The sequence below is a fragment of the Sorghum bicolor genome, chromosome 5 (genome assembly GCF_000003195.3).
Source record: "Sorghum bicolor cultivar BTx623 chromosome 5, Sorghum_bicolor_NCBIv3, whole genome shotgun sequence".
In the NCBI taxonomy this organism is placed as follows: domain Eukaryota; kingdom Viridiplantae; phylum Streptophyta; class Magnoliopsida; order Poales; family Poaceae; genus Sorghum; species Sorghum bicolor.
The window spans coordinates 945,193-959,916 of NC_012874.2; the positions used below are offsets into that span (position 1 = coordinate 945,193).

The 14,724-nt window shown below is 44.9% G+C and overlaps 1 protein-coding gene across 1 annotated transcript in view; it reads left to right on the forward strand.

Annotated features, from left to right (window-relative positions):
* Positions 1-14,724, forward strand: part of LOC8067606 — a 41,685-nt gene that overhangs the window by 15,701 nt on the left and 11,260 nt on the right. Inside the window, exons 14-22 of the mRNA XM_002448847.2 lie at positions 7,420-7,539; positions 7,746-7,831; positions 7,909-8,019; positions 10,353-10,424; positions 10,582-10,667; positions 12,128-12,276; positions 12,527-12,670; positions 12,749-12,856; positions 13,830-13,934. Coding sequence (XP_002448892.2) covers positions 7,420-7,539; positions 7,746-7,831; positions 7,909-8,019; positions 10,353-10,424; positions 10,582-10,667; positions 12,128-12,276; positions 12,527-12,670; positions 12,749-12,856; positions 13,830-13,934 — 981 coding nt within the window. The remainder of the gene's footprint in view (positions 1-7,419; positions 7,540-7,745; positions 7,832-7,908; positions 8,020-10,352; positions 10,425-10,581; positions 10,668-12,127; positions 12,277-12,526; positions 12,671-12,748; positions 12,857-13,829; positions 13,935-14,724) is intronic.

Genomic DNA, 14,724 nt, shown 5'->3' on the forward strand with positions numbered 1-14,724 from the left:
ACAGTGACCCCGAGGAAGTGGTGGAGGACACCCAGGTCCTTCAGAGGAAACTCCTGTTGAAGAATGCTGATAATGCGGCGGAGAAGTGACGGACTGGAGGTGGTGAGGACAATGTCTTCAATATAGAGCAGAAGGTAGGCGGTCTCAGCCCGCGGTGGTAGATGAACAAAGACGTATCTGACTTGGCCTCCACAAAGCTCAGGGACACTAGGAAAGCAACAAGTCGAGAGTGCCATGCCCGAGGGGCCTGCTTTAGGCCGTAGAGCGACTTGTTGAGCTGACAGACCAAGTCGGGACGAGAAGAGTCAACAAACCCCGCCGGCTGGCTGCAGTATACTGTCTCGTTGAACGTCCCGTGCAAAAAAGCATTCTTGACGTCCAGCTGATGCACGGGCCAGGAGCGAGCGAGAGCCAAGGAGAGCACCGTGCGGACGGTGGCCGGCTTCACCACCGTGCTGAAAGTGTCGTCGTAGTCGACCCTAGGGTGCTGAGTGAAGCCCCGGAGAACCCAACGAGCCTTGTACCTCTCAAGGGTACCATCAGCCCGCCGCTTGTGAGTCCAGATCCACTTGCCGGTGACGACGTTAGCGCCGGGTGGACGGGGCACCAGATCCCAGGTCTGGTTGGCGAGGAGAGACACGTACTCCTTCCATCGCGCGGCGCCAGTGAGGTTCCGACAAAACGGTGCGGACGGAAGAGGGTACAGATCTGCGGGTCACCGGGCATCATCGCAAGAGCGCGGGACCGCAGGGTACCAGCCGTGCGTGCACCATAGGGTGAACGTGCCGCTACTGTTGGTGAAGGAGCGGCGGGTGGTACACCGTCGGGACGACACGGGCAATCGGCGGCCGCGGCGGTGGAGTAGGTGTCCCCGGCGGAGAAGGGGCCACCGGTGGTGATTGCGGCGATGGAGAAGAGGCCGCCGGCGGTGGAGACGACGCCGATGGAGAAGAGGCCCCTGGCGAGGGCGGAGGCACCGGGGTTGCCCGCGCACGACGTTGGTAGACGTGCACCGGATGGGCATACCGCACAGGAGGTGCAGGAGTCGGGACCACCGTCGTCCCCAGCCCTGCGTCGGTCGTAGGGGCATGAGCAGCACCGGAGGGCGACACCCTTGGACCCGAGCAGGGTGCAGGGCTAGGGGTGCCACTGGTGGGCGGCGAGCCGGGGCACGGGCCCGGTGTCAGGCACGGAGTAGCATTACCTACAGGAGACGGTGTCAGGGTCAGGTGTAGAGGTGGTAGTGGTGGAGAAGAGAAAAACAGACTCATCGAACACCACATGGCGAGAGATGAGGACCTGACGAGAGGTGAGATCATAGCATCGGTAACCCTTATGATCAGGGGAATAGCCAAGGAAGACACATAAAGTCGAACGGCGAGCCAGCTTGTGGGGAGCGGTGGCTGTGGTGTTAGGGTAACATGCACACCCAAAGACCCGAAGGTGGTCATATCGAGGAGGGGTACTGAAAAGAGCGTGGTGTGGTGTAGGAGTGGGACAAGCAGCGGAAGGAAGGCGGTTAAGGAGATAGGTGGAGGTGTGCAGGCTCTCAGCCCAGAAGCGAGCGGGGAGGGACACCTGGAGCAGAAGGGTGCGCATGATGTCGTTGGTGGTGCGAATCATGCGCTCAGCCTTGCCGTTCTGGGAGGAGGTATACGGACAAGACATGCACAACTGGACACCGTGGAAGAGGAAGAAGGCACGGGAGGTGGAGTTATCGAACTCCCGACCATTGTCACACTGGACGACCTTGATGGTGAGGCCAAACTGAGTAGACACCCAGGTGAAAAAGTGGAGAAGAGTGGGGAAAGCATCAAACTTGGCACGTAGGGGAAAAGTCCATGAATAATGAGAAAAATCATCGACCACCATGAGATAGTGTTTGTAGCCAGAAATGTTGAGGACAGGAGAAGTCCATAGGTCGCAGTGAACAAGATCGAACACCCGAGAGGCATGGGAAGTAGAGGACTAAAAAGGAAGACGAACATGACGGCCCAGCTGGCACGCATGAAACAATTGCTCATCGTGAGTCCGAGGGCACCGAATGTCCGAACTACGACTGAGCTGCATCAGAGCGTCACGACTAGGATGACCGAGATGACGGTGCCAAGTAGTGGAGGAAGGTGTGGCGGCGTAAGCAGCTGACAAAAAAGAAGGCAAGGAGGAGGGGGCCGAAGTCGGAAAACGAAGGGTGTAAAGGGGCCCTGAGCTGTTGCATCAGAGAAGAGGACGCTGGGTAGCCAAATCCTTCACTGTAAGACCAGAAGAGTCAAACTCAACGGAACAAGAGTTGTCAGTTGTAAAACGACGAATAGAAAGAAGGTTGTGAACCATAGAAGGTGCAACAAGAACGGCGGGAAGACGAAAGGAGCCATGAGCGCCGGCGGCACCCACGGACGTGACAGGAAGACACGAGCCATTTGCGACCATGATGGACGAAGGATGAGACGAAGGAGGGTGAACGGAGGAGAGTATACTCGGGTCGGGAGTGGTGTGGTAAGTGGCTCCCGAGTCGGCGATCCAGGCTGGTCCGACAGGTGTCGGGGCCATGGTGCTACTTCGGCCCAGAATGGCAAGGCTGAACGTGTTTTGCGCACTCTCAATGACATAGTCCGCACTCTTCTTCTCCACTCCTCCATGCCTTTAGCCTATTGGGCTGAAGCCACCGCCACCTACCTCTTAAATCACAGCCCGAGCTCTGCTATCTCTCACAAGATTCCTTTTTCTCGCCTTTATGGACAGCCGTCTGATCTGTCCAATCTCCGTGTTTTTGGGTGCCTCTGCTATCCTAACATTTCTGCCAACATTCCCCATAAGCTCGCACCACGTTCCTCTGCGTGTGTGTTCCTCGGCTACCCGACATCTCACATAGGCTATCGCTGCCTTGATCTGCCCTCTCGTCGCGGCCGTCATCATATCTCGCCATGTTGTGTTCGATGAAACCAATTTTCCTTTTTCAGCTAACAATGCAGGGCTCTCCTCTCCGGCGTCACTCGACTTCCTTGTCGATGACAGTGACGATCTTGCGCCACTCCTTCAAGGTGTCGCACCTCAGCCTGGCGGGCGTGGTTCTGTACCCCCGTCTGGCACGCCAACTCAGCCTGGCGGGCGTGGTCGTGGTTCTGTACCCCCGTCTGGCTCGCCGACTCTGCCTGGCGGGAGTGGTTTCGTGCCCCCGTCCGGCTCGCCGCCTCAGCCTGGCGGGCGTGGCTCCGTGCCCCTGTCCGGCTCTACGCCTCTTGATTTCCCCGCCGTCATCTCCTGCGGCCGTGTTGTTCCAGCCGTCCCACCAACGTCATAGGTCCCATCGGCAGGGTCTTCGTCCGTCGTCCCAAGCCGCCGGCCTCAGCACCTACTCCGATCGCGGGCACCACAACCCTCGCTACTGGTGCCTCACCCGCTCCTGGTGCGCTAGTAGGTGATCTTGCTGCCCCTGGTGCACAACCAGGTGCCCCGCTGCGAGGAGGCCCTGCCGCAGCCATCCCACCTGCTGCTCGTGCTACTACAAGGCTGCAATCCGGCGCTATTCGCCCCGTTGACTACAGCAGCGCCTACCTGTCTACCATCGTCGCCTCGCCACTACCAGCTAACTATCGCAGTGCGCTAGCTGATCCGCAGTGGCGTGTTGCTATGGCGGAGGAATTTCAGGCTCTCGTTGATAACAACACCTGGCGCCTGGTTCCTCGTCCACCTCGCGCCAACATCGTCACTGACAAGTGGATTTTCAAGCACAAGTATAATGCTGATGGTTCGCTTGCTCGGCACAAGGCTCGCTGGGTTGTCCGGGGTTTCTCTCAACAGTACGGCGACGACTACGATGAGACCTTTAGTCCAGATGTTAAACCGGCCACCATCCGCGTTGTTCTCAGCATTGCTACCTCACGCTCTTGGCCGATCCACCAGCTCGACGTGAAGAATGCCTTTCTTCATGGTCATCTTCAGGAGACCGTCTATTGTCAGCAGCCTCCAGGCTTCGTCGACCCTTCTGCTCCTGATCATGTTTGTTTGCTGCAGAGGTCTCTTTATGGTCTGAGGCACCTCGGGCGTGGCACCAGCGGTTTGCCACGTATCTTCGACAACTCGGGCTCCAGCCCTCGGCCTCTGATGCGTCTCTCTTTATTTATAAAGATAGAGACAGTGTCGCCTACCTGTTGCTCTACGTCGACGACATCGTCCTGACGGCCTCTTCTCCAACACTCTTTCGTCGCATCACTGAGCGTCTTAGCTCAGAATTTGCGATGACGGATCTCGGCGCGCTTCACCACTTCCGCGGCATCTCCGTCACGCGCACGGCCGATGGTCTGTTCCTCTCCCAGCGACAGTATGCTGTTGAGCTTCTCCAGCGTGCTGGCATGTCAGAGTGCCATCCCACCACGACGCCTGTGGACTCTAAGTCCAAACTGTCCGCTGCTGATGGTCCTCCCATCGACGACCCTGCTTTCTACCGCAGCCTTGCTGGTGCGCTGCAATATTTGACACTGACACGTCCAGACTTGGCATATGCAGTTTAGCAGGTCTGTCTGTTCATGCATGATCCGCGGGACCCGCATCTAGCTCTCGTCAAGCGCATTCTTCGCTATGTCAAGGGCACCTTTACGCAAGGTCTGCGTATTGGCTCTGGTCCTGTTCGCTCTCTCACGGCGTACTCTGATGCGGACTGGGCTGGCTGTCCTGACTCCCGGCACTCCACATCAGGCTACTGTGTCTTCCTCGGTGACACGCTGGTGTCTTGGTCTTCCAAACGGCAGATCACTGTCTCCCACTCTAGTGCCGAAGCGGAGTACCGGTCGGTTGCTCATGCAGTCGCCGAGTGCTGTTGGCTGCGCCAACTTCAAGAGCTCCATCTGCCTCTACAGTCGGCTACAGTTGTCTTCTGTGACAACGTTAGCGCTGTGTATATGACAGCTAACCCTGTTCATCATCGCCGGACCAAACATATTGAGATCGACATTCACTTCGTCCGAGAGAAGGTGGCTCTTGGCGAAATACGGGTCCTCCATGTACCGTCGTCTCATCAGTTCGCTGACATCATGACTAAGGGTCTTCCTGTACAGTTGTTCAGTGATTTTAGGTCCAGTCTGTGCGTCCATGAATCTCCCGCTTCGACTGTGGGGGACTGTTAGATATATGTATATCTAGGGGGTTAACTGTATATTGCTTACTTGTAACTCAAGTCATTATTGACTATATAATCAAAGCCACCCAACCCAAGGGGTATGAGGTGTTTGCCATAATTTTGCACTCTCCATTGCCGAAATCCCTGATAGTCCTTGTCAGAGCAATGGATTGGAGTAACTGTGCTTTGATATAAATTAGCTATGCAGCACGGATACGGATACGCGTATCAGTATCGGAAGGATACAAATACAACAATTTTCTAAAAAATCCAATACGCGGATACATTTTACTATTTTAAAAATTAAAAAGATATTAATGCATATTAAAACTAATAACAATAAAACATTGCAGTCTACTTAACTACTTAAGTTCTATTATTATGTTTTACTATTAATAAATGGCATTCAGCCTTGCATGAACTCCCTATTTCCTCAATTGTTTCACTCTCATCCACAACAGCGAGCTGCAGAGTAGATCAAGTAGATCGAGAATGGAAAAAAGAGACGCCATCTACTTGTATTTGGAGACACGCCAGACACCATCCACTGCATACAAAGAAAATCAGGCAACAAGAAATTAAGAAATGCAAAAACAGAGTAGATCGAGAATGGACAGAGGAAGAGGAAGTGCGGACCAGAGAAATCAAGCAACAATAAGTCAACATCGAGAATAGGGAAGGGGATGAACTCACGGGATGGGAGGTCGCTGGACACCTGGATCGAAGTCGCAGGGGCAGAGACGTTGCCGGCGGCCGGCGATTAGGGGCGGAGCTCGTTGCCGGCGGCCGGCGAGTAGGGGTGGAGCTCGTCGCTGGCGAGCGGGGGCGGAGACTCGTCGTCAGCGGCCGACAGCCGGCGAGCAGGACGAGGCATCACCGCGTGTGTTAGCTGGAGGCGGCACGAAGTGCGGGGGTGCGGGCGTCGGTGCCTAGCGTTGGGGATAGAGGAAGGGAGTGCACTCATGTTTGTTGGTCTGGGCCGTATCGAATTGGCAGATACCTATTGGCCGACGTACTCAATATTCACGAAATTAACAAAAATTCAGATACTCTTACGACACGTATCCATCACGTATCCGACACGTATCCGTATCGGATATGTATCCGATACGGGATACGGCACCTCGCTGGCGTATCCGTGTTACATAGTAAATTAGTTCCAAGGCCAGAGGCATGGCCAAACAAGTCAAGGACTGAAGGAGCTTGTTGGTCTGGAGATCAGTACAAGATGGCCACAAAAAGATCACAGTAATTAAATTTAAGGCTCTTGACTCAGCATAAGGAATCAACAGGAACATTTACGCAATGAAGATAATGAAACATCACATGAATTAATGTATCAATTAACATTATCATATGAAAGAGGAATTTCAAAAATAGTGCTCCGTTTTTGGTTTGCTGCTACTAAATTGTTTGCTTTTGTAACTCGTTATTTATGTATAATTCCGTTGCGTAGGAGGCCTACTCGATCACCACTTTCAAACAAGAAGAAACAATTTAAGTATCTAGTTGCTTCCCTCCTCAAACAGGTCTCATATCCTTGCTGAATGGCATATCAATGGCACATGACTTGCCCTTAGTCCTTGGACTCTTAGCCAACCAATCATGCAGCATTGTAGTTGAAGCTGAACTGTTCTGTTAAGAGTTCAATGGTTTGACCATAGGTTGGACCAGCACACTGCCGATTTGATAATATTACAAGTAGCATGTAGTCACACCAGATATTTTTGTGGAATGATAGGTACATTGCTTTCCTCCACCCAGGCTAGGGTTCACCCTTTCTGTCTCCTTTTTCTGTGATTATTACTTTCACAACGTTCACTCATATTCCACGCAACTCATGTGATTCTATGCTGCAAATTTCTGGAATGCTATGGTTAAAATCCACCCATTTTTTGTAGGAAAGCCACTGGTATAATTTCTTTAGGGTTTCATGGTAGACTGTTCTTTAAATTGAGCCATTCCAGACTGGCATCAGTTCAGTTTTACTAGTTGAGTCATAGTTCCAGTTTGGTCTTGATAACTTGCCATGCACAAGGTATCCAGGTTCCAAAATAATATCAGGGGAACATCGTGTTAAGTGTCCATAGGTGACTTTTGATTTTTAGTGTGGTCTAGCAAGGTGCCACATCTGCAGAATTGCAATATCATAACTCCACTCTTTTTTTTCCCATTGATTAAAGTACTTGATCAACCTCTCTGGTTTCTTATATCATTTAAAGGTAGTTCTACTATGAAAAGTAGATAATGTTGATTTAGTTGTTTTTCTGCATATTTTAGCTGACATAGCTACATTGGTGTAGTTCCCGCATTCTGGGGTATTCTTTTTGCTCATAACTCTGGCGCAAGAGCTCCATTCATGCAATTATAAGGAGGCATCTGATATCATGGACCTACTTTATCGGATGGTGTCGTCAAATAAGGTATTGCCACTTTGTTCTATGGCCTACATCACGACTTGCTAGGCTTTTTTGGTGCACTTAATGGATATATCAATTCATTGTGTTAATATACCATGGTGCGTTCAGTCTTCGTTTGTTCCTATTGGTTTTCTTTCGTTTAAGATTATGCAGTTTTTATGCTGTTCTATGCTAAGTATGATGTATTGTTTTGAAACTTGAATGTATAGGACCTGTGCTTCGCTTTGTTGCATGTTGACAAGTCACCTGCTGTTCAAACATCAAAGAACTTAGGACAAATTGAAAATCATGTCAGGTTTGAAACATATCCTCAGCTTCAATTTAGTACTTTGGACATTATATATTATCAAGTTATATTTTTGTTCTTATCAGGATTGATATCGCTAAGATATTTTGCAATTCCATTTTCAAATATGTGAGAGATGTTAATAATGCTGACATATTGTCCAAAACCCTTGGTCTGCTAGCAGAAATGATCAAATGGTAAGTTGTTTTCTCTTTGTTCCTATAATTGAAGTGGCTATGAACTTTTGTAACGAAGCTGAGCATTTGTTTTGTACTGTGCCTGCCGGCCAAGACTTAGGACTATTGTGTGTCTGGGTGACACTTGCAAAATTTTACGAATCGGTAGAAACATATTTTTCATACATTTATGATAATTGGGTGATTGTTTTGGTGACACATGTAAAATTATGAATTGAAGAACCATTTGTTGCTACCTTTAATTGTTATTGGGTGACAGTTGCACCTTTTTTTTGAATTGGGAGAAACACTTGTTGGTATGTTTGTTAATTTGGTGGCTATGTTTATAAACATTCTATGAATTGTAATGACCAAACAACTGGTTCATATATAGTAGAATGGTAAAAAGGACAAAGCAAACACAATACCAGCTATTCTGAGGCTCACATTGTTTGTACATAGTAAATGCATTCAATGCTTGAAGAACAGAGTTGCGCAATTGATCCATTTATGGTTTATTAACATGAGTTGTGTGTATTCGTAATTTTTCTAGAACACACAGCCCATGTGTATTGATATCTGGTAGAGTGTGTTTGGTAGTTTTGGATTGCAATCTGATATTGCCATATGTATATAGGGCGTTGTCTTGTCCTCTTAGTCTATGTATATCCCATGCATTATGCCCAACCTACTATGCTTTCTTGGTCCCGAACCTTAAGGCTAATGCTGCTGTGCTGCCTCTGGGGTGATTGATCTCTGCCGGGGGCAGCGCCATATTGGGCCAAACTAGTTGATCCGCAGCATGGGGTGGTGGTTTCAGTTTTTTCCCCAAACCCTAAGGCTAACGCTTCTGGACTGCCCCTGGGGAGATTGATCTCTGCCGGGGGCAGTGCTGTGTTGGGCCAATCTAGTTGATCCGCAGCATAGGGTGGTGCTTTCAGGCGTCCTCCATTCTGCATCGTCAGGCTGAGATACCATGGGCCCTGTGAGTCTGTGACCATCTTGCAACCTGTTGCATCATGCGTGTATGACCGTTCGGGCCATGCCTTGTTCTCCTGTGCTGCCGGTTGGGTTGCAGTTGCACTGTGGTTTGTTGCGTAGATGTTGCTGTTTTTCCCCAATGTCTTGCTTGCCAATCCCTCCCTCGCTATTCGGTTGCTGGCTCTCCCAAGGACGAGGGTTTTATCACATGCCCTCCCAGGAAGCAATGTAGTTGCTCATGGTCAAGCTACCTTCACGATTACCACTTATCTAGGCTGGTGCCACCCTTGTTGGTTCTCGTCACGCTGGTTCTTGATCCAAGTCCCTACTGCTGCCACCTCATGGACATCGCCGCTGGTGTTGCTAACGGATGATGCGCGATTACTTGTTGATACGTCCGAGCAGCCTCGTGTACCTTCACCATTCGATCGATTCTTTTCCTATTGCAGCTGTCTGCAGGAAGCTAGTGATTGTGTACTCGTGTGCCTCTATTGATGCTTCAGACCAGCGCTTCCCTCTATGGCTTTGACCATGTCCACTTTGACCTCGCCTACCTCGAGGACAAAAAGGGCTATTGTCCACATCAGCTACTTGTCAGTTTCTGTTCCAGTCACTGCATTTGCAATGTGACGTTATGACTTCACGAGGTGTTAGTCTTCAATTTCTTCTCCAGTCTGACTGCCCACAATGCTCTCTATGACTGCCGAGGGATGTTAGACTATATTGTATATTTGTTGGTTTGGGTTTGTAATTCGATATTGCCATATGTATCTGCATCTGGGGAGGCGTCTGTCCAAGTCTTTGTACTCTATACCGCCCGAGAGGCTTAATTCAAATAATGCTTTATACCAAAAATGTCTGATTCTACTATAGTACTATGCTTTCAGTACAAACTTACAAGGTAAAAGTGTGAGTACTGATAAACCCTTAAAGACCTGTATTTTTTCGTAACATTTGACAAATAGCCCAATGTTCACTTTCTATCAGTCCAAATGGCATTTTTGTTTATTTATGAAATTCGAATATTTGACATCTCATTCAGTAGAAGTTTCTTATTGGTTCTATTCGTGTTAAGTAATTAGTATGTGTTGGAGTATAGGAGTGAGTATTGGCCCGTGTGGCTAGGCCCATGAGGCCAATGTATGCTATACTATATTGCTACCCTCCTAGGGTTAGCCTAATCAAGTAAAATCATTCTCTAACAGTATGCTTATGATTTATAAACATGTCATAACTGATGCTTATTGTTTTGGTAGGAGCTCAAGCAATTGTAGCAAAATTACTTTTAGACTCACATTGTAAAAGATCCTATCTAGCGAAACTGTCTTTTCTGTAAAGCTTTTAATTAATGAGCTGTTACTGTGTCTATTTAGTGCTCCATATCACGTGTTCTATGCGGCGTTTGAGTGCAACATCTTCACTTCACAATTGAATGGTCCATCAAGGTACTTTTTATTTTCATTCTGTTTGAATTATTTGGTGTATAATTGAACATGGTACATCAAAAAAAAAAAAAAACCCTTGCTGTATGTTTCTGTAATTTTTTGTTTTGATTCTTGAAAGTGAACTTCCAAAATATGACTGCTGCAATTACCTCTGCAGTGATTGGTTACTTTCTGGTGCCCTAGCTAGAATGCTTTTTGCTGCCTCTGAGGGAAATGGAGATTGTTCTTCACTTACATCTTCAGGCATGTATTATTATTCAAGATAATATTATTTTTCTTCTTCTGAGTTTCAACATTTTTCATTTTTCATTTTGAATGTCATTTCTTGCTGTATTTTCATTCTGTTACAGTTGACCTTGACCCAACATGGTAGATTAAATGCTCATTGGTTTTTTTTTGGTTGGTTCCTTTTTATTAGTGTATGAGAATTGAGGAATACCGTTTTCCTGATTTTGGAATACTAGGAAAATCTGTCTTGAGCGCTGTATGTGGATTATGGCAAAACCTGTCTTGAATGTTGTATGTTGATAATGAGAATTACTACTACTGGCTTCTTGTGGTGTACTGCAGGCGCAAAGGAGCTCCAGAGAGCAAAGGAGCTCCAGAGACTATCTCTGGACTCTGGGCTAGGCCATTGCTGCTAGCTTTTGTCTCTTGTTTTATTTGAAAATAGCGCACATGTGATCTTTCTCTAGCGTGTGGACTCATGCTTTATGTGTTAGAGACTTAGAGTTAATTGGATCTGTGCTATCATGATTTTTTCTATGGAATGAGGCAGGAGCTCTGCCTAATCTATGCCATTATAATTTTTCTGGTTTTGAAACATTTCCATTACTATTTGTGATACTTTAGGCCTTGTTTAGTTCACCCCAAAAACCAAAATCTTTTCAAGATTCCCTGTCACATTGAATCTTGCGGCATATGCATGGAGCATTAAATATAGATGAAAATAAAAACTAATAGCACAGTTTGCCTGTAAATCGCGAGTCAAATCTTTTAAGCCTAGTTACTCCATGATTGGACAATGTTTGTTAAATAAAAACGAAAGTGCTACAGTGTCAAAATCCAAATTTTTTTTTTTGCATCTAAACAAGGCCTAAAATGGTGCTATACAATTTACAAGTATTCAAGAAAAAGAAAATCACTAAAATGATATGGCTACTGCATAATTGAGAAGAAAAATACTGCTACAGTGACATACAACTTGAGTAGGTCCTTGTGACCTGGTTCTAGAAAAGCAGCATCCACATATATGTATAACTATTTGGTTTACACTGATTTTTGTTCACTTTTGCCCACTCAGTAGTCAACTTATTTTCTCATTTAAGCATATGTGTTAACTATTCTGAAAAGTGTGGAATAAGTTGAAAGAAAATTAACACTTTCGGCATAAATAGTATCCTGTATGTAAATCTAACACCAAACTATCCATGTCGGGCAAGTTCAGAATCTCATGATTGTAAACAATTCAGTTTCTGACCCCTGGATGACTGGGTGTATATGTTTCGAAACATAGTGGAGCTCTTAGAAAGTATGTTGTACACTTGAGGCATAAATAAAATTAATAGACTTAAGCAAAAGTAAGTTCTCTTGGTTGAGAACACTATGGACTGTTCAGTCTTCACTTGCCTTAACTCTACAATCTACATAGGTTTTTGTTCTTGAGCATAAGTGATGACCTGATTCATTGCTATATTTCCCAGTGCTTGATTTTGCCATTCAGGTTCTTCGGAAAGGAGCAGCTGATGATGATATGATATCACCTTTAATTGTTTTCTCAATTCAATACATCATGGTTAATCATGTGAACTGGAAACACAAGGAATGTAGCCGTTGGAAGACAACCCTTCGGGTATGGTTTTTTTATTATTCTTTTATGCTTTTTCAATGTAATGATAGTATAGCTTGTTACCTGTGATTTTGTTTAGTATTACCCTTTTTTTCTGTCGGTTGAACTTAATAGACATAATGTAAAATTTTCCACTTAGTTGGCTGTGATTCTTATTTCATTTTAGTAGATTTATTTTAGAAACATTTCACTTTGTTGATCTTGTTTTCGTTGATAATAGAAAGCTAAGTATTGCCACCAAACAATTGACTAGGTGTTTGAATTGGTGAAAAGCTGTATTCAAGTAAAACCATTCTCATCAAAGCTTGGTGGCATCATTTGGGAAATTCTACTATATGATTCATCTGTCCATGGTGTACTCTGGACCATTTTATCTGTGTCAACACAATTACTGCATGTAAGGATATTCTTTCTGTTAGTATTATTGATCATTAGCTTTATGACCTTTACATGATATATTTTAAGAAAATTTCAGGACTCATATAGGAGCAATTATCATGGTCATAAGGATATTGAAGATATCCAGCTTGTCCTTTGCAACGGACTTGATATTATGTATCACATCCTGTCCAATTTACCAGAGGTAAAACAAGGACATCTTGTTATGTCATTTTCAATGTACATTTTACAACACATTGATATTTTGCTTATACAGTTCTTAGAAGGTGCAAAGTTTGATGCTGTGTCGTACTATCTCTGGTCATAAATACTAGATGTTTCGGCATGGTTCAGTCAATCTTTTGACACGTTGTGCAGGAACAAGTTTTAAAGTATTAAGTTTGGGAACATGACATTCATATCATCGTATGTGTAGATTTTTCTTGAAAAATTCTTTCACAATCTCATAATTTATATTCTTATAGAAAATACTGATCAGTTGTACACATTGGAGACCATATGATGTTGAAATCCATCAAGTAGTTTTTACTTTTTGAAAAAGTCAAGCAGTTTTTACTGTGGGGAGTATTTTCTTAAACTCTGTTTAGAGCATGCTGAGAAGAACTACTTTGCATATGGCGTTAAATAACAAGAGTTACTTTGCATATGGTGTTAAATACAGTTATAAATAAAAGGCCAATTCATTACAATTAACTTAAATTGAAAGATTAGACCATTACAAGATCCCTTTATATGGGTTATTAGTCATGAAAACTAAAGTCATTGTTTAAAGTACAAATAATTTGCCAATAGCACAGGACACTAGCATGTAGCATTGAGCAATGAGAAATTAGGTGAGTCTTGTCTTTTCTGCTGTCGTCATGGTTTCATGGACAAAAACCCTTCAATTCCATGTGCTGAAAAGGTAAAATCATGTACAATACTACCGGAGCCATTTGATCACCCTCATAAGGATGCCAAAGAAGCAATTGTACACACCTTTAACATCAGGATGTTTGGCTAATAGGACATTCAATTGGTTCTATGGAAATGTTGAGCTGATACTGGATAGTAGTATTTCATTTCTGGTTTGCCTGTCATAGTTTGACAGGGATGCCATTGCTATGTTATGCTGTATTTTTTTTTTGTTTTGTTTTTTTGACTCATTATTCTTTCAGGATTTACTGCCAAATCCACCATTCATTACCATGGTTTTGTCATCTTCATTGAAGCCATTTTCTTTTATCACAGCTCTAATATCATTGATGTCCTTTCATAATCCTGTAAGTCTACATTTATGTGCCCTGAGCAGAGTCTTTGCATTTACTGTACTGAGTTCAATACTTTTACACATGACATATTGTATTGTTTAATTATGGTCTGTCAAGAATGTCATGTATCCTGTCACGTTATCTATGTTTGTGTTGTAAGGTTAAGTGCATAGTTTGCAGTCTTCGAGGGGTGTCTCTAGAGGTCCTAGATCAACTATTTAAAAATGACACATGTAGCACTTGTTTCACTGTAGAAATTCATCCATGTGAAACAAGGGTATTCTGGTTCCATTTTTAGAAAGAAACAAAGGAAATGAAAAGAGAAGAAATATATCTTATTTGTGCAAGAATATTTCAAAGGATGTTCGCATTTTTGAAAGTTTGCATCAATATTGGAAAATGTTTGTTGGTGGTGAGCTATGCTCAAGTGTACATGTAGAATAACTGATCTTGGAATGAAACCCTCTGTTCTCTGAAACTGTTTGGATTTTATATTCATTCAATCCATTCATGTATTTTCTGGACTCTTTTGCTGGTGAGGAAGATATGTGAACATCAGTTGATAGAACAAAAACTGCTCGCTGTGTCTATCAATGTAAGGCATATTTTAGTTCAAGAAAAAGTCTTTCAAAGTATCTTTTTGACCTTTAGTTTCTCTTAACATGTATGCCAATTACTACAAAATCAACGTCACCATAAAAGGTTTGAATACAAAACAACATCATTTCTACACATGATGTTCATTTATTTTCACTTATTGTTGGTCAAAACTTCCTAGGTTTGATATTTCAAATTAAAGACA